The 26,181-nt window shown below is 42.3% G+C and overlaps 1 protein-coding gene across 8 annotated transcripts in view; it reads left to right on the top strand.

The window, feature by feature from the left end:
- Window positions 1–26,181, top strand: part of AFF2 (ALF transcription elongation factor 2) — a 531,908-nt gene that overhangs the window by 297,541 nt on the left and 208,186 nt on the right. For all 8 annotated transcript variants that reach the window (XM_070462659.1, XM_070462658.1, XM_070462657.1 and 5 more), the window contains one exon: window positions 23,629–23,673. In XM_070462659.1, the coding sequence (XP_070318760.1) occupies window positions 23,629–23,673 (45 nt within the window). The remainder of the gene's footprint in view (window positions 1–23,628; window positions 23,674–26,181) is intronic.

Genomic DNA, 26,181 nt, shown 5'->3' with positions numbered 1-26,181 from the left:
TATTACTGTCTTTCCCAGTTACCCATACAGTTTTAGGAATCTTTATTTATCTGAATCCAATATCCAAATATTTATTGCACTTCTAGGGTAAGATGCATCCTGGGAGTGAAATTTAGGTGATTTCTGGGACATTTTGATGGTTTATGTCAGTAACACTGAAATAGGGACTCTGCCACACCCACGCTCCACCTTTTGGTTCCTGTCCTCACCTGGTTCAGCATCGTTTCACTTGTGTGCTGGGTGCAAGGCACTGGTAAGAGCCTTCCCAGTCACAAGACAAGTCTGATAAATGCTGGAGTTTTCTGTGTCTGTGGGTCAGGAGCCCAGTGTGTGTCTCGTGCTGTGAATGATATACAGTAGATATGCCCTCAATTTGTCAAGACTGACCTAATTTCAGATATTCTGCCCAGTAGTCCCACAAACCAGAAGTTTTTAACTTTTGATGAATTGCAATCTATTTTGAAAGTCTGATCGAAATGACAGAGTCTCTGGCCAGAAAATAGGTGTGCGCGCATGCACACACACACAATTTAGCATGAGATTTCAGACCCCCTTAAGCCCATTCATGGATCCCAGGTTATGAAGCCATTCCACAAACTCTCAAAGTCTTGGTACCTAGCAAAGTGCCCAGTTTGTAGAAGAGGTTTGATTGAATGAAATATATTTTATATGAATTTTACATTATACGATAACTGAATGAAGTTTGTAAGAATTACAAGGCAAATATACTCAACTCCCTCCCTACCCCCTTACCTCTATTTCTCTCCTCTCTCTCTCACTCCCTCACAGACACACACAACAAAGAACTTTCAGATGATAATTTCTACGTTTTTGTTTGGAAAGATATGGTCAGCATAGCTATAGGTTTCTGTTATTGTCACGACCATCTGTTAGTTTCATAACACAGTTGGTAAATTTAAAAATGAGTATTCACAGCCAAGTACACATTTGATGATCTGGAGCTTGTGTGCTTGCGAGGGAGGGAAGAGAAGATGAGTTGGTGGAGGGGGGTGAGGAGTGGGCTGCAGGGGAGATGTTTATGAACTTGTGTAGCCAGAGACCCACTTGTACACAATGTGGGACTCCCAGGCTTCATGTGCCACATGCATGCTGTACCTCAGGCCCTTCTAGCAATCAACATCTATTTATTATTTTGACTTTGTGGTCTGCATGCCTCGCTCTAAGGCACTGGCTCTCTTAGGAGAATCTCTACATACCCTCCCTGCTATAAGGAAGGCAGGTCAGCTGTAAAAAAAAAAAAAAAAAATTAGTACTGGTTTGTGAGCCCAATGTCAAAACGAACATGGACCACACATAAGAGACATAAGTCTGTGACCAATATAGTAGAACCTTTTTAGGGAGCACTGAGGTTAAGGACAGGGGGAGGCCCTAAGTGTGGGCTTGATCTAGAAGTAGAGATGCTCTCTGTATCGCTGCTGTATGGGAAACAGAATTGTCCCCCCGCTTCCCAGTTCTGCAGCCCCACAGATGCCCAGTGGCACATAGGGATAATGCTAGAACTCACATCACAAGGTTGCTGTGAGGGTTAAATGAGATAGTCCTTGTGCAGCATTTAGCACAGTGCTGAGCACATATTAAATATTTCGTAAATGTGGCTGTGATTTGTTATCATTATTATCATTATGGTTATTGCTGTTATTATTTCTATTGTTGTCATTTTAATCTGTAAATATGGGAAATTAACCCTGCAGTGCTGTTGTTCCCTCCCGCCTTCCCCAGCCATTAACTCTATCCCTCCTGCCATTAAAATATTGTTCATGCCTCTCTTTGGTCATGTTCCATAGACTGCCTTGTAGTGCAGGCCTTCGCCTAGGCATCTTATCCCACCACCTAGGCTATATGACTGAATTAATTTGCTCAGGCAATTGTAAGGAAATCCCACAGACCAATGACTGAAACAGCAGAAATGTTTTGTCCCCTAGTTCTGGAGGCTGTAAGTCCAAGAGCAAGGTGTGGGTCCTCTGTCTGGGGGCCATGAGGGCATGGTCTGTTCCAGACCTCTCTTCTGGGCTTGTGATTGACTGTCTTCTCCCTGTGTCTTCATAGTCTTCCCTGTATGCATGTCTTTGTCCAAATTTTCCTCTTATAAGGACATTAGTCATATTGGATCAGGGCCCTCAGTAATTGACCTGGTTTTAGCTTGATTATATCCGAAAAGACCCTATCTCCAAATAAAGTCACATTCTGAGGTCCTGGAAATTAAAACTCCAACATGAACTGGGGAAGGGACACAATTCAACCTATAACAATGACCATAAATGATATGATCTGTGTTTTATATATCTTTGAAAGTCATAACATTGTCTAGTGCCATACCTGGACTGCAATTAGAGAAACAGTGGGCCTGAAGTGGTGGAGACCAACAGACTGGGTTCTAATCTCATGTCTTTCTACTCATGGGCCAGTTACCTGGTCTAAGTCTAATCCCCTCTTTAAATTCCTGTATCATGGGTATTATGAACATTATAGCACACCTACACGAGCACATATGTATATATCAAGTACCTCCACATAATAGATGCTTACTACAGGGTAGTTATTACTCACAAATGTTTGCTGAATAAATGAGTGAAAAGAATGTATGGATGACCAAAACCTGAGTGTCTAGTCACAACAGTTGGATAGAATTAGATTTTTAACTTCTTTGTTAAGGTGGTCTCTTTGTCATCGCATTTCTTAGTTTTATGCCCAGTACTTGTATGATGGGAAGGATTTTGGGCAGTGGTTTGGAATGGTGTCAAAAGTTAGTCAGCTTTCTAAACTGATTTTTTGAACATCAATACTATGACGCTGTGTGTGTGTGTGTGTGTGTGTGTGTGTGTGTGTGTGTGTTTGAGCAATCTAAGTTGCCTCCTTGAGATGTGATATTTAATTTTTGGACAGGCAACGCCAGTTTTATCATGACTCCAAACTGAAACATGTCTCCTAAATTTCATAAATATGTGTTATTATGGAACAAAAAAAAACTTCCTGTAACAATAATGTATCATACATTGGCCACAACAGCCAATAGTTCAGAAGCAGGACATAGGCACTTGTGAGACTAGGAAAATTGAAAGTTCACATTGACCTTGTTCTTCATTCTAGTCTCAATTCATTAGCACAGGAGTGTCAAAAATCCAATCCAGATTTCCTTTCGCCCCCTTGTCTCAACATTGCAACAGTGGCTTAATGTGCATCATTTGCTATTTGGTTGAAATAGATCAGAAAATCACTAACACCAAAAAACCAACCTCATCATCACTGATTTTGAACATGGTGTCAATTGCTGTAAATCACACAGATATAGCTGCGTGTAGTTGTCATGTTGAAGGTGATTAAAGCTGCTGAATCTCTAATCACTACAATGAAAAAGGTTGTCATCAATAAGGAGACTCCAGAGCTGGGGAGTCGTATTGATCTGAGAGAGGAATTTGCAAAGTCTCTTTCTCAGTTATTAATATCTTGTCCTTTCACAACTGAACCAGACACTTTTAAAAATACAGGAGCACATTTGGTGGAAGAAGAAAGTCCTTATGTTAGTTAAGGGTACTTGATTCATTTTCAGCTTCCCGGTCCTAATGTGAGCCCTCTTATTGGATGGCTAGATTATCATCGGTGTTATCTAAAAGTGGATCTATCTCTGCCTACTAAGCCCAGCTCTGGTATATCTGGCTGCACATTCTAATTGGCTTAGACCTCACAGAAAACTCATTTTGGGTGAGGCGGAGTTGGGGGAGACTTCAGCGGTTGTTTATCTTTTGTCAGCATTATCCACAGGCAGTGATGGCTTTCATTCTCACTTGAAAGCCGTATAGAACAATGTGTAAAAATGCATACTAAATGGCCTAATGCAAGAAAAATGAAGCATGAGAGCCATCATTCTATTAGATTTTCTGTTTTCAGGAGTTCCACAAAGCCATGTCTCAAGAACTGTGTCTATGTAGATCCCTATTCATATGAAATCTGTGTGATTCAGGTCCCAGGGGCCATCGCTATTTCTGTTTAGGGCCTAAACCGGCTTTCTCTGTGCCAAATCAGCCCACCTTGCCACCGTCCTGCCCCTGTCCTCGCCCCCCTCTTCTGTATGCTTGGGTGGTCATATTTTGAAATTTCCCCAGGCCCCGTTTGTCATTCAGTCACGTTTCTCATCACATCTGAAGGGTGTTGTGCTTGGCATGGCAATGAGGCCCTCTTTGTTTCAGCGGCTGCTCTGCTCTGGGTGTGTCCCATCAGCTCCTGCAGTCTGGGGCCAGGATTGTGGTGGCCCAGCCCTGGAGGGCCTCTCAGAGTAAACAACTCACCTATTACTCGCTTGGGTTTTTAAAAACTGATTTACATCTGTTTCAGGTTTTAAGCTGCTTTGTTTACTCTGTTGTTGTTTTTTTTTTTTTCCAACATACTAAAACAATTTCTGAGCATCGTTCTCGAGCCTTGCCTGTGTGGCCTGTGTGTGTTTGCCCAGATTATTATGCCCATGTATACAATTTCCTGAATATTTACAAAAGAGGCTGAATCCAGTGACACCCACTTGAATCTGTACTAGGGAGGGAAATGACACTCGTGGAAGGCATTAATTTCTTGATGAATTTAGGAGCTGGGATGGTATATTTCCCACCAGAATTGCTGAAGAATATGATCTTCTGTCTTTTCTTGAAATGATTGTTATTTGGTTTTAAACTGCTTTGAAATGTATCCTAAAAACATGTTCCTCTACAGACATGCAGTCTGTCAATTTCATAAACTATGTACATGTGCCTTATCTTAGAAATTCCAAATCTACTCTCACAACCCTTATCTAGACCCCAGAAAATGAGTGGGAACTCAATGCAGGAAAAGGATGGTGGGTTTGAATTTTCTATGGTCCCATTTTTTTCCCCACTGGCTGATCGTACCACTGTTCTAAGAGGGTCTGTGTCTCCTGAATTAGGACAGTCATACTGGTTATTGCCAAAGGTGATGATTTCACCATAAAACTTCATGAGGCTTTAAGAATCATAATTATATAGGCCCCTATGTAATATAAAAGCCAGAATAGACTGCAGAGTGAATCAGACCCTTTCATTTTGTAGTGAGGAGACATTGGCCCAGAGAACAGAGGTGATTCACACAAGACACACAGCCAGATAAATGACACTTGATGAAAAATGGCTCCCAACTACCTGAATAAATAGTGAGGGATGGTTCAAATGGCATATTTTGAGGCTCTGAAAAGTTGCCTTAACAAAATAAAAGTTTAATAGCCTAGCCTTTATGGAGTGTTCTGGATGAAAGCATAACATGCCCTCCTAAAAGATATCATTTCTTGTAGATTATTATAAAATTACTTACTCACAGCCTTACTGATTATCGGTATCATTAATTTATTTGATCACCAATCACAATGTTAGTTTGGGAGGCTCTGAAAATTTGGAGATGCTTGCTCTTCCAGTCTGTTCATTTCATAGGTGAAAAAGTTGAGAGAGATCTAGAGAGAAGACTAGGACCAGGCCCTCTGACCTCACCTGCAGGGTTCTCTTGGCTACCCCTCTCCTCCCATACTAACCCATACAATTAAAAAGTTTCCACTTATGGGTGGAATTAGGCAGGACCATTATGAGATATACTTGTTGTCCAACCTAGAACTCCAGAAACAGAGATGGAAATATAAGTCTATAGGTATTTTGAATTGACCAAAGAGTGAAACTGGTTGGCCGAGGTCATGGTCAAGGTCAAGCTGGCCATGGTCAAGGTCAAAGAAGCATTTCAAACATGATTGGACTACAAGGTCTCTTCACTTTGAAAGTTTTGGGTGATAATACTGGAAAGAGTATATTTTCTCTGGTTAGAGTCAAATGGATTAAACAATTAGTAGTGAACCCATTAGAGGGAACATGTGAGAAAGGCAGCCTTTGAAAAATTAGGCTTTGAAATTCTCTTGAGGATCCATTTAAATGATCAATTGTGGACTGCTGCTGCTGCTGCTGCTGCTGCTGCTGCTAAGTCACTTCAGTCATGTCTGACTCTGTGTGACCCCATAGACGGCAGCCCACCAGGCTCCCCCATCCCTGGGATTCTCCAGACAAGAACACTAGAGTGGGTCAATTGTGGACTGATGCATATTTATTCTTGATAATACATTATCACATACATGTTTCACATTTGCCGAGAAAGCACCAAAGTTTCAAATACAGAAAGCCACAGCAGGTCAATTAAATCTTTTTTAAACTCTCACGCCTGAATTGCTTGTCCTTATTCAGCAGTCTCTACATAATCTTACCTTCTGGTTTGACTTAATTTGTTATATAGAAAGAAAATGAACCAAATTCTCTCCTGGCCATTTTAATCAGTTTCTCTTTGAGGTCTTATGAAATAGCTCATGGAGCTACACATTGTACTTTATATAGATTAAATTGAGGTGTTTGTATTGGCCATAGTAGTTGTGAAAGCAAAGAAATAACCATAGTATCTTGTTTATCCTACAGAGCCATGTATATATAACCTTAGGCTCATCAGAACAATGGAAAAATTGGGCTCATTGAACTCCAACTTATATTTCATGTTCACTACATTATGTTATATTGGCACAACAAAAGAATTTTGCAGAGTGAAAATAGAAGAACTCATATTTTTTAATAGGGGGCACTATATCCCCTCCTTTTTGCTAATACAATTGGGAATCAATCTTCTTATACAATGGTTAAGAACACAGGTTTGAAGTCATAGAGACACAGTTTTCTAACTTGACTTTATCACATCTGAACTGTGCGACCCTTGGCAAATTATCCTCTCTGAACCTCACTTTCATCATTTATAAAATAGGGATAATGATTCCTACATCATAGTATTGTCATGGAGATTAAGTAGACCAGACAGGTCTGACCCATTGTTAAGCACTCAACAATAGCCATTTATATGATCATTTTAACAGTAAGACTATAACAACCAAAGGTTTTGTTGACACATAATTTGCATTTTTGCACCTTACCTCAAACTAAGTATAGTAAGCATTGTGAAAATAATGATGTAAAATGTCAAAGCTCAGATGATCTGCAGGTAGTATTCAGTATGCCTTGGGGGCAGCTGCCACCAAGTGTTCATTCTAGAGTCTGAATGGACTAAGCTTGGAGGTTGCTATTAGGCCAGGGTTTGGATGATGGCATATACCCAATGTGTAACTAGGGAGCCCCATTGAAACTGATCATTTCCCCATTGATGTGGCTCTTCCATTTAAGGGCTGGGTGTTAAGACTGCATTAGTGAAATTTGGTAGACAAGGAAAAGAAAGGAAGGAGATTTTAAAAGTTCCCTAATCTTTCGGAAATACCACTTAATGTGCCCAATTTCACTTTTGAAATAAATGCCACTAGAAAGGAGTCAGGATGGATCATTTACAGAAGTGGGGGCATTTGCTCCAATGCATGTTCTCTAGAAATGAACAGTTACTGTTATTCTCTGCATTTAAGTCATAATTTACAAAACAGATTTATTCATCTAGCCTTCTCTTCTCAATATTTCCAATTTGCTTGCTTTGTATTTCCTCATCTCCTTGCTTGGATTGGCTCAGTTGTTTAGACTGAACATGGTGCTATCGATGCCAAGGCAATGACCATGACCCATATGTCCCAGTGAACCTCACTGTGCTCTAGAGCCAAAGAATCTAATTAGGAGCTCCATCCAGCCTATTGTATGTTTTAACATACCTGGCTCAAGGCAAAGCTGGATTCTGACTTCCTGATGATGAACCTGTTGGTGGTGATGGCAGGTGGTAGGGGGTGGGGAGGGGATTCTGCACCGCTGGATGCCTGGAGAGCAAGCCTATCAAAAAGGTGTCAGACTTTTCCTCCCTCTTCTGTTCTTGCTTGTCCACTGCTTTCTCAGACACCTTTTCATCACAGTCTTAATAATCATCATGTCATCACCCTATTTAAACTTTTTGAAGAGCTGCCCCATTTAGACACCATTTTCAGAGATAAGGCACAACCCCCCTCCTCTCACTGCCCAACAGAATACAGAGGGGACAGTGTGGATAGATCTTTCAGTAGAAGAACCTCAGAGCTTCTTGAGTCACTTCATTGAATTGAAATAAATTGATTTAAGTCAAATAGAATCATGAAATGAGTCCCCTGTCTTGGGAAGTATGTCAGCAGTGGTTGTATAATATGACAACAAAACCTTGACCTTTTCAGCCCAATAGACCAGAGTCAGTCTCAAGCCTTCCATTTGCATGGCTGTGTGAGCTTGGGCATGTCCTTTCACCTCTCTGTACTTCATTTGTCCCCATCCTTTTAAATGGGCTGCACATTAGAGCTTGGAGTGTATAACCTCCAGGGCCCTTTCTCTGTCAAGAGCCTATTGGAAGATGAATGTATCCATTATTGGACAAGCAACTGGAAAGTGTTCCATTGAAAAGGAACCAGTAGCATTAGCTTTGCATGGGATGGATGGCACATTTATCATAGTTATTTAATTTCTTACCTGGTCCCGCTCCCCTCTGCCCTCCAGCAAATTTAATAGATCATGGTCAGAGCTTTAATGCTTTGGACCAAAGACCTCTGTCTACCTGTAATGGCTATCAGGAGCAGGCTTTTTTCAGCGTGTCCATCTTACTCTAAGTAACCAAATTTCTCAAGATGGAAAGGTTGCCCTTGCCAGCTCTATTTGGCTATCTCTCCATTCCTTGAGTAGAACAATAAAAGGGGAAGGGTATGTTGTGTTGAATGAGCAAGTGTCTTTCTTCATTCCAGCCTTGACTTGGAGGCAATAAGCTCATTTTCCCACCGATCCATGACTCCTCAAATCAACACTGATTCAGGTGTGTGTGGGAAGCCAGTTTTCATGGCATATCTGGACAGCCAGTAGGAACCTGTAGGAACTTCCTTCAGTTGGATGTAAAATGGCCAAGAAGCAAAAGGAGGAAACAATTACCAGAGGAGTGAGGTGTTGACTCACTCTTGAACCTGAGTCCTGAGTGCTTAGTGAGGGTGGAGGCCTGGCTAGAGGAAGGAGCTGGCCTACTAGTGATGTTGTTGTTGTTCGGTGTCCAAGCCGTGTCTGACTCTGCAACCCCATGGACTGCAGCACACCAGGCTTCCCTGTCCTTCACCATCTCCTGGAGCTTGCTCAAACTCATGTCCATTGAGTCGGTGATACCATCCAACCATCTCATCCTCTGTTGTAGCAGGTGCTCTTCAAAACCCAGACTCTGAGTCATGATGGAACAGGTGGTGTTCTTTGTCTGCCCTTAACTTTTCAATGTACCATTTTGGACATCTCATTTTAGACCCCTAGGGGTTTTTTGCCTTGTAGGTTGGTAGTCAGTTTGGAATTGGTGATGACATTATTTGCCCTGTAACAGAGATGAGTATCATCTCATCTTAGAAGAGAACCTTCACTGTGGTTCATGTACTTGGCTTCTGAATTCCTCAGGCTCTAGTGGGTACTCTGTGAATAAGTCTGTGTTTACAGACTAGGAACATGAAATAGTGAAAGACACACTGGACTGGGAAGCTGAAAATCCAGGGGCTAGCCTTCACTGCTAAGTGGTCATAAAACCTCAGACAAGTCATGTAATCTTTTGAAGTCATGGGATGTTTTTTCATCTTTGAAATGAAGCTCGTTGTATCTTTTTTTTTTTTTTAATTACCTGCTTATTTGTTTGTTTGGCTGCACCAGTCTCAGTTGTGGCACATGGGATCTTTACTTCTGGCATATAGGATCTTTGGTTGCTCCATGTGGGATATAGTTCCCTGACCAAAGGATGGAACCCAGACCTCCTGCATTGGGAACTCAGAGTCTTAGCCAATGGACCACCAAGGAAGGCCCCCTCATTGTATCGTCTTTGCCTACTTTCATAGGATTGTCATGAGGAACAAATGATACAGGGTGGAGATGGGCAGCAGAGATGATGTGAAAGGACTTTGTAATCCAGCAAGGATCAAATTTCCGAGAAATTTTTATGTGTATGAGCCTTGGTCTTAGTAGCAATAATGGTAAAACATATTCTTAATATCACCCTCACATAAATGGCCTCATCCCTTTTGTTTTCATATGCCACAAGGGTGCTGTTCTTAGAGTTTTGAATTAAGGGGTTAATATACTCACATTAAGGATTTAGAAGATCTCACTTGGGGTTAGATTATCATTTAGAGAGAAGAGAAACTGAGAATGTTGCAAATGCTAATTGTGAAGCTTATCTTGACAAAATAGATGTTAGATGCTGCCTAAAAGCCTTGTAGCACCCTGATAAGGTGTCATGCTTTCCTTTTGAGCACAGATTGTAAAACAAAGACAAAACATTTAGAAATTAATGAAATGTGTTTTAGAAGTATACCTAAGTGCTCAGCTAGATAATTTCAAGATTAGCATGATCATAATCCATTTTTATTTACAGCCAGCCCTCAGCCCAGAGCCCTTCAGGTACCCAACTAAATACACATGAAGTATTCACAATTGTATCATTTAAATTGGCATATCATTTTAAATTTAAAAAGTCCCTCTTCTTTATGATAATTCATTTGAATGAAGAAAGACCTTCAAAGTGATTCTAAAGATCTTCAAATAACACTTTATGGTGTAACATATATCAGTGGATTTATTTATCTTGTGTTGGGAGCTTTTATAGATTCCAGCTATACGTCTTCACCACAAATCTTGTTTTTTGTGCTCATAGCCTCCGTGAGAATAAATGGAAGCTGAGGAGTCCACAAAGGCCACTGGAGGGAATTTCTCAACCTCCTAATATATCAGTGTCTCTTCGTGTCTGTTTCTGATGGGGTCCAACAGCAGGTCAACATCCTTAGGTAAAGAAAGGCTTCCTGAGAGTGAGCTGCAGTCATTGAAAGTAAATTAATGAAAGCCAGTGACTGCTGATCTATTTGACAAGAAGGAATTCTTGCTGCCAACATTTAGAAACCACTGGAAGTGGTCTCCATTGGAAACCAGGTTTCGACTTTCTGCCCTGGGCTGCCAAAAGTATTGCGGTAGAAAATGCGAAAGTAAGTTGAACTTTGAATTATAATTTCAATGACTGTCTAGTGAAATGGATTCATACTCTGGCACTGCCCCTTTGAGGCTTTGGGTTGATTCGCAGAAGATAAAAATCTGTCTGGTCTGACAGTTGAAAAGGTTGCAAGCACACTTGATGTCTGGTGGTCCCAGCACATTCCCAAATCTTGATTAAAAATGGAAGATGTAGGAACTATTATGGGACTTTTCAAAAGCTTTTCAACCAGAGCCATTACTACATGCTTTGGCTTCAAGTATATGAACTTAGCCAAGTATAGATTATCTTTTCACTACCATTCAGCAAGAACTTCTAACTCAACAAGAAGCCCTCATATAATTGAGGCACTCTGTCTTTGGGGCCAACGTGTTATTTTTGAAAATGACATCTAATTGTCATTGCAGTCTCCCTGATATGAAATATGGTACTTTCCACATTTCAATGTTTCCACTGAAGTTCTAAAGTGTGTTATCTGCTTCCATGTTGAAAATATTTGCCAGAATGAACTTGACGTTTGTACTTCTGTAGATCATGACACAGGCTCTGTACCTTTAAAAATTATAGCTTTTGATTGGAGACTTCTTTTAACTAGAGATCAACTGGTGAACATAAGTAGAAGTTTTGAAATTAATTTGCTTTGGACCACAGATTGAAACTCATTTTAACAGATTGGAGTTGCTTTAGAGCCTAGGTTCTAGGCCAACCCCTTGATTTTATAGCTAAGAAGCTGTGGCTAGCCCAAAGTTATACAGTGCCATAGTCACTATATACATCTCTTCTCTTATTCAAAGTTAAGGTCAGGTCCCACTTCCTTGCCTGACTACCCCAGAGCCATGGGAAGTTTCTTCTCCTGCAACTTCCTGTTACAGTTATTGTCAAAACCATTCATCTGTCTTTTAAAAGTAGTATCACTGCTTGGTCTGGGATTTCTAGGAGAGTCCTGATTTGATATAATCATTTTCATCCTCCTCTTATTAGATAGTCTGGACTTTCCCATATTTGGCCATCTAAGTCATGTCATCCCCAAATTAAAATTCCCCTTCTGTGCATGTGCCTGATTTAGGGATCAGAAAATATGTGCTAACTTATACTATCATGACTCACTTTTGGTATGTATGTCCTGTCTACTTTTGAGTAGATGTTCCCTTTGGGACATTTATTCTTTATTATCTACCAAATTTCCCATAACACTTAGTGCATTGTACTGTGCATAGTGTAGATGCGATGTATAGTTTTCATTTAGGACAATTTTCTTAATGTGAACAGATTTTCCAAGCACCGCGTTTGGACATACTGCAACACATTGATCCTGGTCAGGACTAAGTGTGGTTATTTCACTGGATGTATTTTATTTGTATCAGTAAAGTGTTTTCATTGTACCTGGAATCATAGACACCTGCCAGATGTCTGTTTATCCTGCCTACTTTCACAGCTAAGAAATCATCAGTCCCTGATTTTCATGTGGAAGCGAGACCAGCTAGGATCATGGGGGCCCTGCATATGCTTCTCATATTAATTGGTGTAAACTGTTCGGCTTCATAAAACTTGGGACACCATGTATCATTCCGTCTCTGATCTTCAGTGGACAGTGACATGATATCAAGGGTCTGTGTAGAGTGATCTTCTGGAAAACTGCCATGCCCTTCCATGAGCCAAGAGTTTCAGAGTGTCCCATAAATGTTGGGCAGAAGGGACCCTGAGGTCATCTCTCAAGCTAACTGGAGATACTAACTAAGGCCCAGGGGAAGTTTAAGAAATGGGAACTTCTTGTATTTGCTCTATTGATTTTTTTCTGTCAGCAAAGAAGTGTAACAAATCATGTGTTTTCAATTAAAAGCATCAGGAATAAACTCCAGTTTTAGAGAGCTATTTCCTGGACACACATGCAGGTGTATTTGAGGGAAGGCTGGGTAAAGCTGGAGACAGGTAACCATGCCAGGTTGGTAAGGGCCAGGGTCATGAATCATTATTTATTATTGAACAAAGTAGTGATTTTGCCAACTGTCCATTCTCAAATATGACACCCTCCTGGTAATCAGATTACTCTGACAAGGTTTCCTTATCAGGAGACCAATCTGGGATTGTGACCTGAAAATGGAGGTTGTCTTTTAACTCATTTGAATTGCAAACTGGTGAGACAACCTATAGCTATGGTGGCATATTTTTTTAAAGCAAAACCAGGCACCTACATTGACCTCCTATTTACATTTCTTTGAGAAGAAAAAAATCACATAAAAGCTATCAAGAAACACATTTCACAGCAGGCAAATTAATTGGTTTTACAGTATTTGAATGGAGGGTTTGTCAAATAAAACATGCCGTGACAGTTAATAGTGTCATTTAGAGCCAGAAAATTATTGGCTTATTTGTTATTGGATAAAAGGAAGGCAAACATTTTGTATTAGGAAGTTTTAATGTGTTTAAAATCCTCATTAGGGATTAATGGACATGCTTGCTTAGCATAGCGCCTCATTAATTTGAGGCTAAACAGTTACTTCTGTGTTTCAATCTCAGTGTTGTTTCTTAACATTTTTTTTTTTACTTCTCTTTAATTAGATCTTGCAGTTGAGTTTGGTCTCTACACCATTGGAGATGTAGAATTAATTAATGAGATTTATAAATCTAATGGAAGGGAGTTATTCTTAGCTATCGTTTCATTTTAGTGAGCAGTTAAACCACAGATCTGAGAGATTTCAGAAGTCTAGAAAAAATGTGAACTTCCCTGAATATATTTAGTAGTGTCACTTGGCATTAATAGATAAAAGTGTTTTAATTAGAGTTATAAATAATAGGGGAGCTGGCGAGGATTCACTTCGTGTGCACAGGGCTTGTTCTCTCAGATCATCACTGTCAGAGAAGAGCAATTGTAGGTCTGTTTCTGTGGCATCACGGTGTCATCCACTGGCAATTAAGACAATCCTAAGTGCAAGATTTAGAGAGTCAAGAAGGCGCCAAGTTCCTTAGAGGTTAGTCTGAAAGTGGAGCCACTTTCTATCAAGTGTATTCTGTTGTCACCTTTTTATTGAGGACATGTATTGGTACAATTTATAAAGTCTATTCCACTGATGTTGCTTTAAGGAAAATGTAGCTAGAGCAAAATCAAACTGAAATCTGGATTTCTTGTTTTAAAGGGGACATTTAAGTCATTAGCCGTGTATTTAGAAGACAGAGGCGTTTCTTTAAGGTGAGGGATTGTGAATGTCAAGGGAAGACCTTTCATTTCTGAAAGATTCTCAGAAAATAAGAGCCAAGGATACATATTTAAAAGGTTCTTTTCTAAATGGAGTTATAGCACGTAATTTAAAACCCCATCATATTCCTGCGGCAATGTCTTCAGAAGCTACCAGAAAAACCTGAGCTTCTACTTCGTTGACCCCCTCTGCCCCCCATCCCCCACCCCGCTGGTGAGGAAGTCTTGTATTTGTTAGAAACCATAAATCCTTAGAAGAACTTGTCAATCCAAGATGTATTAGAGAAGATAATCATATTTTAAAATGTTTCATGCTAACATAGTAAATGGGTAAAACGTTTGCTTAAAGACAAAATATGTGAGTACTTAAAAACAGCTCTTTTAACAATTTGGAAACTCCTTCCTATGTTATCTGAGAATGATCTCTGTCAGGAGGATACAGTTTAATCAAATTCTCTACTTCCTTGGAGACAGAGTTGAATTCATCTAATCCCTAGAGAGGTGTTCCGCAGGCCTGGGGTCATCTTTGGCCCAGGGCTTCCCTTCATCCAGGCTTCTGGGTAATGTAAGGAGATTCAACACTGTGGGATCCCAGAAAATCATTTCTCTTGTTCCTGGGTGCTCTGCTTGTTCCATTCAGAATGAAGCCCTTATAGATGAGAGCAGTTGGAGGACTGTGAACTGTGGTTAATTAGCTAATCAGTGTTGCAAAGTGCAGTGGCTAATAGTGGGGAGCAGAGTGTCACCTCCTTCTAAATCTCCAGGGGCTACTTGGCCTCCAATTCTCTCCTTTCCCCCACTTCCTACTTCCTTTATCACCAAACTGAGGGCATACAGCATCTTCTTCAGTGTTTCACTGATAGCTTGCTCTTTCTTGCCCTAAACATTGCCAGAGAGTTCTATTATACTTTCTCAGCATACCCTGTTCCTATTTTCCAACAGAACCATTTTCCACCTTACCTTTCTCCTCATGTTTCCAATAACCACCCCATTCTCCACTGATGACCTTGCCACATACTTCATGGAGCAAAATAGATACAATCAGACAAGTACCCCCTCATCTTCTCAGCTTTAATTTCTCCAAGCCAACTGCTTCTGTACCTAAGGCTTTCTGCCTTCCCTCCTGTTACAATGGAAGAAGTGTCCACGCTCTTCTTTCAGGCCAGCCTCTCCAGTTGTGTCCTAGTCTGCTGGCTCCTGCTCAAGGACTTGCTTTGACAATCATGCATTTTTTTTTTCTTTTGCGATACTTTTTGCCTCTCCACTGAGTTACACCCATTGGTATATAAATAGGCCTTAATATCATCCCTCTTACAAAACAAAGAAGAACCTTAACACTGCATCACCACATCCTATCACCCCATCTCTCTGCTCCCTGTCACAGCAGGAATTGTTTCTCCCCTCTCTGCATCCACCCCTCCCACTCCCTTCTCAGCATGCTCCAGTCAGCTTCACGTCTGCAGCATGCGACTGAAACAGCTCTGCCCAGTGTGGCCAATGGTCTAGATCATACTAAACCCAACAGTCCATTCTGCATCCTTATCTCGTTGCATGGCTTCTTTTCCTTTGAAGCACTTTCTTCTCCAGGTTCCTGGGACACCACGCTTGCCTGCTTGGCTTGCTTCCTCCCTGGCTGCTCCTAAGAATTCATGGGTGGCTTTGAAATGCATCATGCAAGATGGATCAGATGTTGTGCCATATGGAATGTGGACTCCTCACACAAGGGACAATAAATGGTCTTCTGGTTCAGTTTCATCTTAGGATGACTGAGGTGTGAAACGAGTTTCACAGATGAGGCCTATGGTACAGGTATGCTGCCTGTAGTGTTACATAAGACTTGCCCGCTCTCTCATGTTTGTATTAGTACAAAAATTAGTTTGCATCCTCCACGAATTTGAAAACTTTCAGCAAGAGAAGAGGAAATGCACCCAGGTTTTGACAATTAGCTTCAGTGAGAAAATCACTGGAATTGGGAAGTGGATACTACATAGAGTAAAATACATGTAATAGAACAGGACAAAATAGAAGGTGAATAAAATCATAGAACCCAAAATGTACCTGAGAGGATCATCTTGCTTGGCAACTGGTCCAAGGTGAAGGTGTTGTTATTCTGTGGCAAAATTGGAAATGTAAGACCAATGGTATGTGTGAGTTTGTTTGACGGTGGCACAAGTTTGTTGTCATATCGTGTATGACAGATATGTAACTTTTGGAACTTATGTCCTTCCTACCTTTTGGCTGTTGCTTCTGTAATGTCCTTTCAGAACAAGAAGGGGTAATCATATGTAGACCTCCTATTAGTTTTGTGAAGTACAAGGCAATGAATCTTGTAACAGATCCCATGCCATGTTTGTGTCACCTGGAGAGTGAGGAAATGAACTGTCCCAAATCAAACATCAAATTAGTTGTAGAACTTGGACAGGGAAGTATTTCCTGACCATCAGGATGTTTTCCTTGTCATGACTTTTTAAGATCATAGTTATTAGCAATTGTCCTGAAGTATGAGAGCTTACTCTGTTCCTGGAGCTGTCAGGAGCATAAGAAAACTCTGAAAACCCCAACATTCACTCTTTAGTCGACAAAATTCAAAAGTGAATTTGCTTCCTGATGCGTCTTTTTGATATATTTAGATCATGTGTTGTTAGCTTTGTTTACAATGGCCAAGGATAGGGGTTCAGAAATTGCCTTACATGACTCCACTCTGCACATCTGTATTTTTTACTTTTTACTAGAAGAGATCATGGACCTGCACACAAGATAGCCAGTAATGTTCATAGGAGTGCCCTAAGTAGGGATTTCAAGACTTTAACCTTAAACGGTCCTTGGTTTCAGCGCTAGGACCTGGACTGGCCAGAAGTGGGCATCTTGCGAGCCCTGAGGAGTCCTGGGCATGCCTAGGAATTTCAGAAGGCAGGGACCGTGCTGGAAGGTCTCTGGGTTGTAGGGCAGACACGGAGAGCAAACAGAAGGCTGAGAAGAGCACAGGCAAGAGGGGCAGGCAAATGGGATCAGAATGTGGGAAGCCAGCAATGAGAGGAGGAGGAGCATGCAGCTTGAGTGAAAGCAGCGAGATTAAGGCATCTGGAGGAGGCCTGGAGAATGGGGGAGGAGGGGCTCTGTCCCTGGGGAGCCCACCCAGCACAGCCCAGGCATGTGTCTAGGAGCAGCGACAGCCAACAGAGCGACCTCCCTGCCCAGCTCAGGTGACTAGAGGCAGGGCATCCTGGGGGAACTGGGGCTCAGGCAGCCAGCATCTTCCAGACGGGCTCTTGGTTTCCTAGTGTAATCTTTCTAGATGTGTACCATATTTTTCTTTAAGACTGTCACTCCCCTCCCCGTTTCTACCTCACTCTTCTATAGAAACTAGTTATTAGACCAAATAAATGAACAGTGAGCTAATGGCTATTCAGAGCCCACTGAATTAAGCACTCTTCACTTTAAATTCCATCTGCCGTTAGGTCGCCGGGCTGATGATGGGCCTTTCTGCATATGCATTCTGCTGTTCCCCATAGCTAATGAAGCCCACCCTTCCCCTTCCCCACCCCGCCCCTGCTCCCCCTTAGCTTTCTGTTGTCTTACCCCCTCAAGGCCCATCTCCAGCCTCCTTTGTCACCTTCAGTAAGAGCCACCAGATGGAGCAGCAGCCTGAGGCTCGTTATACACTGGACCCCCCAAGTAGGATTTCACAATTAGTGGCATTCATAAGATGTCATGAGGGCCAGTTTCCAAGAGGACTAAACTAGGTGCTCGGTGGTCCCAAGACTCAGGGTGCTGACTTTCCAAGAGCCTTAGAGGGAACTTAGAATAAAAGGTGCTGATGGAGCTTCAGATGCACCTACTGCCAGGCTAAGGTACTTTTACATGCCTCACTTCATCTCAACCTCATGACAGTCCTTGAAGTGGAATTTTATTCCCCTTATATAGACAGAGAAACAGAGGCTCAAAGAAGTTCAAGTGTCTTGCCCAAGTTCACAGAGCAAGTATCAGAGCTGGGATTAAAATTCAAGTCTGTCCAACTTCAAAGCCCATGCTCTTTACACCCCCAGAAAATATGGTAAATGATCCTATTGATTTGCTCAAATAAATAAAATGTGATCGCTGAGTCCTCCTTTTCAGTTTTAGTTCCATGTAAGGTTCTAGACACAGGGTCACTTTCTGGACTTGGCTTAAAATCTTAAGTCGTAAATTCCTTTAATCTTCATGCTCTACTTTTTCTTGCTTCTCTTCTTAGAGGAAATAGTGAATATTAGCTTGCTTTACATGGGGTATTTTGACCATGGGATGCCCTTTAAAATTAGCTAGAAGCAGTATTTTAAACACCAACTCCTTGGACACCCAGGACTTTTGCTATATTAAAATGAAATGGGAAGATGAGCTGGTTGGCTGGACCAAGTCACTGTTGTGAAATCTTTTTTGTTTTGATTAAAGTTCTATCACTTGAGGATTTCTGTCTGCAGTTTATGTAATATGAACTGTTCCCATTTAACCAGAGACTCATGCATACAAACTAGAACAGCGCCAGGTTAAGATGCGACAGGAAACCAGGGACAGAAAGGTCTTAACCTGAACTTATCAGGGACTCCCTGGATGGGGAAGAGAGATAAGGAAATTTCAAATCATGTGCAAATAGGAACTTCAGAGGCTGCTGCTCCTTGTTTGCACAAATGACCGATCATGAGGGTTAAACATTTTAAAAAGATGGGAAACTCATTTCCTAGTAGAATATCATAACCTGTTTGCATTTTGTTAGTAATACCCTGTCAGGGGACGTCTGTCAATCACGGGGATGAATGTGCCAATTTGTTATTGAAAATACAAATGGAATTAGTTTGGAAGCTGCCAGCAGTGTCAGTCGTGAATATTGTTTAACTGAGCCAGTAGCATGGATTTTGGTGTTACTGATGTGTCACTCAGTGTCACTTGCACTTGTTGGGAGAATCCAGGCATTCACTGGCAATTAAACGTGAGATTTGTGACTTTCACTGGGCGAAGTCTTTGTCAAGGTGAAATGTGGGTAGAATAGGGCATTTTGATGGCAAAAGGATGATTTTAGAAAAACTGACCTCTCTTCCCTCGCAATCCCTTAATAATAATGTGCTCAGAGACACGAATCACACTCCCCCCCGGTTAACTATGTGATGATCATGACTCTTTTAATGTTTCACATGAATCTTCATGTTTTCTATTAGTGTCTCTCAATGCCACAATCAGGGTATTTTTGATATCTTGTATTACCCTAATCGCCAAGAAGTATGCTCCAAACTGATTAATTCCAGAATGATTAAAATATCCTATGCAATTCATTTATTGTTGCTTCAGTTAATTGAATATTTGATGATTTAAAGGTACCTTGATTATTTCCTAGGATATGTCTTGATCACCAGGCAGATGATCTGCGCGTGGTCTGCCTGTGGCTACATGCGGTGGCCGCCTGCACTGTCACACGCCAAGAGGGTAGGCACTTGGGAGGGCTCTCGGTCAAGTCACACCTGCCCGACGCGGACGCCCGCCCCTCCTGGCCCTCAGAGGACCACATCCGTGCCCAGCCTGAGAGAGAGGGTCGTCTGGGGCCAGGAGTGAGAGCACAGCCTCCCGGGCGGCATGCCGCTTGCTTTCTGCTCCTGGAGGAGGGGGCGGAGAGGGGGATGCACAGGGACGCAGGCTCTGAGTGGCTAACTTGCGCTTTGTGGACTATCTGAATACTCAAGAGTGCATTGAAAGGGAGGGAAGGTGGCTCTGGAATTAAGCGGCTGCTTGGCAACTCATCGGGCAGCAGTTCTAATCCCAGTGTCCCCACTAGTTCTCCTCCTGTCTCCTGTCACACCTGTCCGAGTGACTCCTCCACAGTTCCTGCGAGAGGAGGAGGGGTGTGAGAGACAGACAGACAGACAGAGAGAGCAACGGGCAGCAGGGGCCGAGCCCTCAGCCTGAGCCCAGCTTCCGTCCAGAGCGCAGAGTGGCCCGGCATTGCTCGGCCATGTCTGATCCTTGGCCTCTCACCCCCTTGTGGGGCGAGGACTGCAGCGGGGACCTCGGCGGCTGGGAGCTCCTGTCGGACGTGGCTCTGTCCGTGAACCCGGTAGGTACTCTTCCCGACACCCAAGTCACACCTCCTGTTCTGTATTGTCTGTTTCCCCCTAACTGTTTGTCTCCCCCAAGTTATGTGGAGCAGCAAAGGAAGAAATTATGTTGCCTTTGGTGTCTTTAAATCCTCCCCTGGAACCATCCTGAGCACAGTGTGAGCTCAATCAGGATTTGTTGTCTAAAGAAATAAATGGGAGAACTGATGAATAGGCGGACGGGTGAATGAATGTGATCCTATTACCCTTGTCACCACCACCTTACAATGTACATCCCAGTGGGTCTCTAATTGTTTGTTTTCCTGTCCCATCTAGACATTTACCTCTGAGAGAAAGTGGCCAAGTCTGATAGTTCTTTGTGTCGCTGACCCCCCTCGCCCAGCACTCTTCTAGGCACAGAGGAAATGCTCGCTGGTTAATTCAAAAGCATTTGCGGGGGCGGGGGTAGGGAAACACTTACAGCTCAAATGAGTGGTCTTGGCGGTGAAAAGATCCGCAGGGCAGGGCTAGATGAATTTGTGGGACTGGTGACTCCGTGTCAATGCTGGATTCCAGTATTTTCTAAAAAAGAAAAAAAAAAAAACACTCGGTATGGATGCATATTTCTTTGCCTGCCTGTGTCTGCAGAGTTCTTCCCCAGAGTCCACAACTCTTTGTATTTTGACAGCATTTCCCCTTAAGGAAATTGATATTTATAATACCAGGTGTAGAGATGATATTTGCAGTTGGCAAGAGTGAGTCAGATCTTACCTTGAGCAGACAAGAAGACTGGACTTCGGAAGACGCAGTTAGGAGACCAGCAGGGCAGGGGCTCATAACCCAGCACACTACATGGGTCTTTTCCGGTTACAAAGCAGGTTCGCATACCTTATATTTCATTTGCTGCTCACAGAAACCCTGTGAGATTTGAAAACAGCTGGTATGATTATTATCATTCTTTTATTTTACTCAATTTTATTTTTATAGTTGGGCAAACTGGAACTCAGAGGGGTAGGTGATAAAGTCCTGTTCCTGAGGGATAGGGCCAGGCCTCCCACCCGACTCTTTAGACACCTAGGCAAATGTTCTTGCTGTGTCTGCATGTTCCTGATATTTTTTTCCCATTTTTATTCCAAAGTTAGCATTTGTGTGTTAGCATGGAAAAAGAAAAGACTAAGACTTTTTTTTGTGAGACTGAGCCATATATGTTTAGCCTGGGCAGCCCAGCTGATTCAGTACAACAACTATACTGAAAATTTAAGTCTTGGCTATAATCATTTTGACCATTGTGTTTCAGGAAGATATATGTTAGTTCAACAACTGTCTTAGAAAATACAGTTGCTGGAGCCTTGAACGATGAAATGAGAGTTTATTTGCTGTTATGAATCATCAGTTGAGTTCTATAATCCTGTAATATGTTAGACCAGTCTCTTCTAGCATATATTCTGCAAACACCCATTCTATGGAATGGTGATCATTATTAATTGAAAAAAAAATGAGAACTAAAACCCCAACAATTCAATGTCAAGAAAGTTGGGAATATGCTGCTTTCAACTGATTTGATAGATGTCTCAGAGCCTTTAATCTGCATCATGGATTGCCAAGAGGGAAGTTGGTCTACAGTTATTTGGACACAGAATGTTTCATTTTGCAGGACTGGTTATAATGGTCTGTTAACTGTGATTCTTCACACCTCTCTTCCTCCTGAGTCTGCAAACTCCACGAGGGGAGAAACTGTGTCTCCTTTTGCTTTTTCCCATTGTATCTTTGTTGAACACGAGCCTGGTGGCACAGTCCCTGGCCCTTAAAAAAATATTTGTTGAATGAATGAATGAATCAACTCTGCTAGAACAAACCACCTGTGATTGCTTATCAAAAACCTGTATTTAAAGTTCTTTACAGTGTCTGCCCAGCCAGTTTGTCAGCCTTTCCTTCTACTATTCTTTCTACTCAGTGCTCAAGTATTTGTGTTCTTGGAAGGATGACTATATAATTTATCATCCAAATAGGGACATTTTTGAGGATGAAAGGGGACACCAGAATAACACATGTACACTGGAACCATACCAGTTGACCCAGGCTGGATGGCCCCCTCATTGCTGGTGACTCTCTAATCCTCACTAGGGATTTTTTGGTGCTTGGAGCAGCAACTTTTATATGGAGAAGAAGAAAAAAAGAAGAATAAGAATACACACTGGTTGAAATTAATGTATCAGTATGTACAGAAGTGACTGTTATGCTTATTTAATATTTACTGATGATTGTATTTTTTTAAGATTGAGGGCGACTGATGCCATATTCTCTCCCCCATTTCCCCAAATATAGTTGTATTTAGACTTGAATCTATCAGAGTAACTAGGGAATTGGGACTTAATTGCCCTTGTGAGAGACCTGGAACCTATAGCCCCTGTGGCAGTGCTCGCTTTACAGGACTGGTCTTTCACTTTCCAAGGCAGTGAATGAAAGAGACCAAATGTTCTCTCTACTGGAACTGGAGGGAAGGTGATCAAAACCTGGAGTGGGTAAAAGGTGTGAAGAAGAGAGTTTGGAAGGTTTGGGGGAATGCCCATACCTGCACAGGTGACAGCATGCCCCGTAGGCTTTCCTCCAGGTAGTGGTCCCACTCTCAGGTCCCTCATCACGCCCAGCTATTGATTTGATGTCACTCTTTGGCATTTGGCTTCTTCCTTTCACTGACTATGGAGCTCCTGGAGGAAAATGCTTGTGCCAGATGCAGAGTAAGTCCTCAGTACAGTTCTGCTAGTTGCTTGAATTTTGATTGATTAGGAAGGTGTGAGTCACACAGAGAAAAAAAAACCCATGGCATTCAGTGTGGATATTTGTGAGATTCTGAGTGCCAGGGCAAGCATGCAATTTACACAAGAGTTTTGGCCTTAGTGTTTTAGACAAGAATTGTAGGCATCTGATTGAACTCCTGAGTAAAAAGGGGACTTAATTTAGTCACAAAACTATTTCATATAGGTGCCCTCTTTTACAAATCTGTGGTTATGAATAACATGGTGAACTACTATGTCAGAGAGTGGAAGAGGCCTCAAAAACCAGAAAAGTGAGCTCTTTCTTTGGAAAGATGAACAAAAAGAAGCCCAGGTGATGGGGGAGGATGGCTCCACATCTCAGAACAACTTGGTGACAGAACAAGACTGTCTCTGCATCTTATACTGTGGTCTTACTGCTTCATTAAAGGAAAACAAAATTGGCCATTTGCTGATATTTACTGCATTGTATTTAATAGGGAGGAAAATCCACATCTACTGCTTTATTTACTTTCTTTACAATTTTTCCCACAGGGTAAAATATTATACTGTCTGCTTTGCTGAGAGTAACTAGATTATATTTCATTTTCTTTTTTTTATTTGTTTGTTTATTTTGTTTTAGGTAAGCCTTCCCAGTGACCCAAGCTGTGTTGAAGAAATCTTGCGGGTGAGTTTAAACCTCTATTTCTCTGCCTTTGAATAATGAAGTAATGTATCTGCTTAAGCTGCTCAAAGTAATTCCTCTTCTGTTTCCAGGAGTGTCATGATGGGGAAATCCTTGCATTCCACTTCAAGACTCTTCTGTTTATACCTCCTGTCTCATTTCTCACCTCTTCTCCCTCTCTGGTCAAGCTAGTCTCCTGATCTGCCCCCTTCTCGCATCATTCTGGCTCTTTCTTTTGAGGTCTTGAACAGAGACTTCCCACATCCTTTGGGAAGTGTTCCTTATTCAAGCATCCTACCTGCAACCTTTGCCTTTCTGTTCTCTGGGATCTCAGGTCAGCCTCATTGCTGCCCCATGTTACATCATTGATGGGACTGGGTCCTGGAGATCGTGGCCTGTAATGAGTGGATGAGATTTGGCAGGGTGGAGGGGAGGAGATGAGGAGAGAGTTGAGAATGATGGCAAGTTGTAGGAAATGTTCCTCATGGGGGTGACTTGGTTCATAAGAATGGCATGGAGGCAGCACAGAGCTGCAAAAGGTGACAATGACCTCTCCCAAAATACGTGATTAAACCAAGAGGAAAGACCAAAGCCAAGGCAGAAGCATGTATCTTCCTCCATCTCTGGCTGCTGACATTCTAAGGTGACGAAGAATCAGAGTTGTGGAGTGAGTTCTGTCTCCAGCAGTTGTCCCTTCTGTGATTTGAACAGATAACTTCATCTTTTTGAATCTCCCTTCCTTGTCTGTAAAAGAAGACAATAATACCTGTCCTAATTCCCCTATAAGCTGTCTAGCTGTATATAAATGCTCCTTATTATGAGAAATGGTCAGTGTGGCCCAGAAAAAACTGTGCCGGCTTTCTACTACGGGAAAAATAAAAACAACCTCTGTGCCAGTGAAAATTCTGCATCCCCTTTAGTCACTTACCCAAGTCCCCTCTGCTCCCCTGACACACCCCCTGCTAAGTGCCTTAGTGCTGGAAGCAAACCCTGTGGAAATACACCCAAAGGAATAAAAAGAGCAGAAACCTGTTTGTCATCTAGCTGACTGGCCATCTGATTTCCCCTACTGTGAATATTCGTGTGCCTTTTTTCAGCCCAAGATCGATCGTTGTTGTTGACTGTTAAAGAGGAGTCTGATGGCATTTGTTCCTAGGATCCGGGTCGGGGGGCAGGGAACGTGGGCAGCTGCTGTGAAATCCACAGTGTGATGCACCCTGGGAACCCAGCCACTTGCTCCCTGCCTCAGGTGTAGATGGCTCTGATGTACCCAATACACCAGACTGTGAGGGTCCTGGCCACCTGGCTTTTTAAAAAAAGGTGATGCTGAAATAAAGCTCTCCCTCTAGTCCCTACAGGAGTCTTGCTTTTCCAAATTAAGGTCATGGTCTTTTCTGAACTCCCCAAAGAATGTCAGACCCATTTCACAATCACCACGTCATTTGTGACAGTTGAGATTCTCCACTTCAGAGTAGCCCAGCCCTGGTGCCTAGGTGGCCCATACAGTGACCCAGCTAGGGAAGACAGCTGGACACCTGGCAGAGCCTGGCAACTCCAGTCTGCTGGAAGAGCCACTTAGAGAAACAACAGAATGTCATTTAAACACGGGAAGAAAAGAAGTAGTTGCCTTAATAAGCTCATAAAAGATAGCACGCTTTGAGAAAGTAACAAAAGACTTTCTGTTGTTCTTGAAAGAGAATCTAGAGGAATGGCTTTTTTATTTTTTTGAAGGGCTATAGATTGTGTAGAATTCTGGGTTTTTTTGTTTTGTTTTGTTTTATTGACAATACCATTAATGAGTAGGCTTTCCTTTATTGAAGAATGACACGTTTCAATCCTCATGCTTGGAATGAAAATCAGCTTTCTGAAGTTTATGTCTCAGATTTTATGGCTTATTCTTAAATTTTTATAAACCACATTACTTGGCACAACAGAGTGCTTACTGAGCGTTTTTTGTTCTGGCAAGTTCACGTGCCTGTTTGCAGGCCTTGGAGCCCTGTGGACAATTCCACAGTAAGTCTGGTGGTCACCTTGCTCCCAGTCTGCCTCCTTCTAGCGAGGGTGGGGAGATAACTTTTCTCTATCTCTCCTCTTCTCTCTGACCCCCTCAGCACTTTTCTACCTAAGCAGAGTCCAGAGCGAGGTCACGCTCTCTCTCTCTCTCTCTCTCTCTCTCTCTCAGTGAAGGGGGCTCTGTGGAGGAAGGCACTCTAGCACCAGATAAGACCTTGCCTCCACTTGCTCCTGACACGATATCACTCCCTAACTGTAGGGCTTTTCACTTTCCTCGTTTGGGAAACAGGGCATCATTCTGCATCCTCCCCACTGCCCTCCCCGCACTGTGAAAGTGTCTGTAAAGTGTGCACACTATCGGTGTGTGTGATGTGGAGAGAGCGCGTCCGTCCACTCCCCTAATTTCCCCACCTCCTTGAGTCCCCCTTTTTACCTTCTACAGCCCGTCAGGCCAAGCCACTTCATCTCACACTGGGTCAGACTTTTACTAACCAAGTG

This window comes from Odocoileus virginianus, unplaced genomic scaffold, assembly GCF_023699985.2.
Source record: "Odocoileus virginianus isolate 20LAN1187 ecotype Illinois unplaced genomic scaffold, Ovbor_1.2 Unplaced_Scaffold_7, whole genome shotgun sequence".
NCBI classification, from domain to species: domain Eukaryota; kingdom Metazoa; phylum Chordata; class Mammalia; order Artiodactyla; family Cervidae; genus Odocoileus; species Odocoileus virginianus.
Note: the sequence above shows the minus strand (reverse complement) of the source record. Positions and strands in the feature narration are given on the sequence as shown.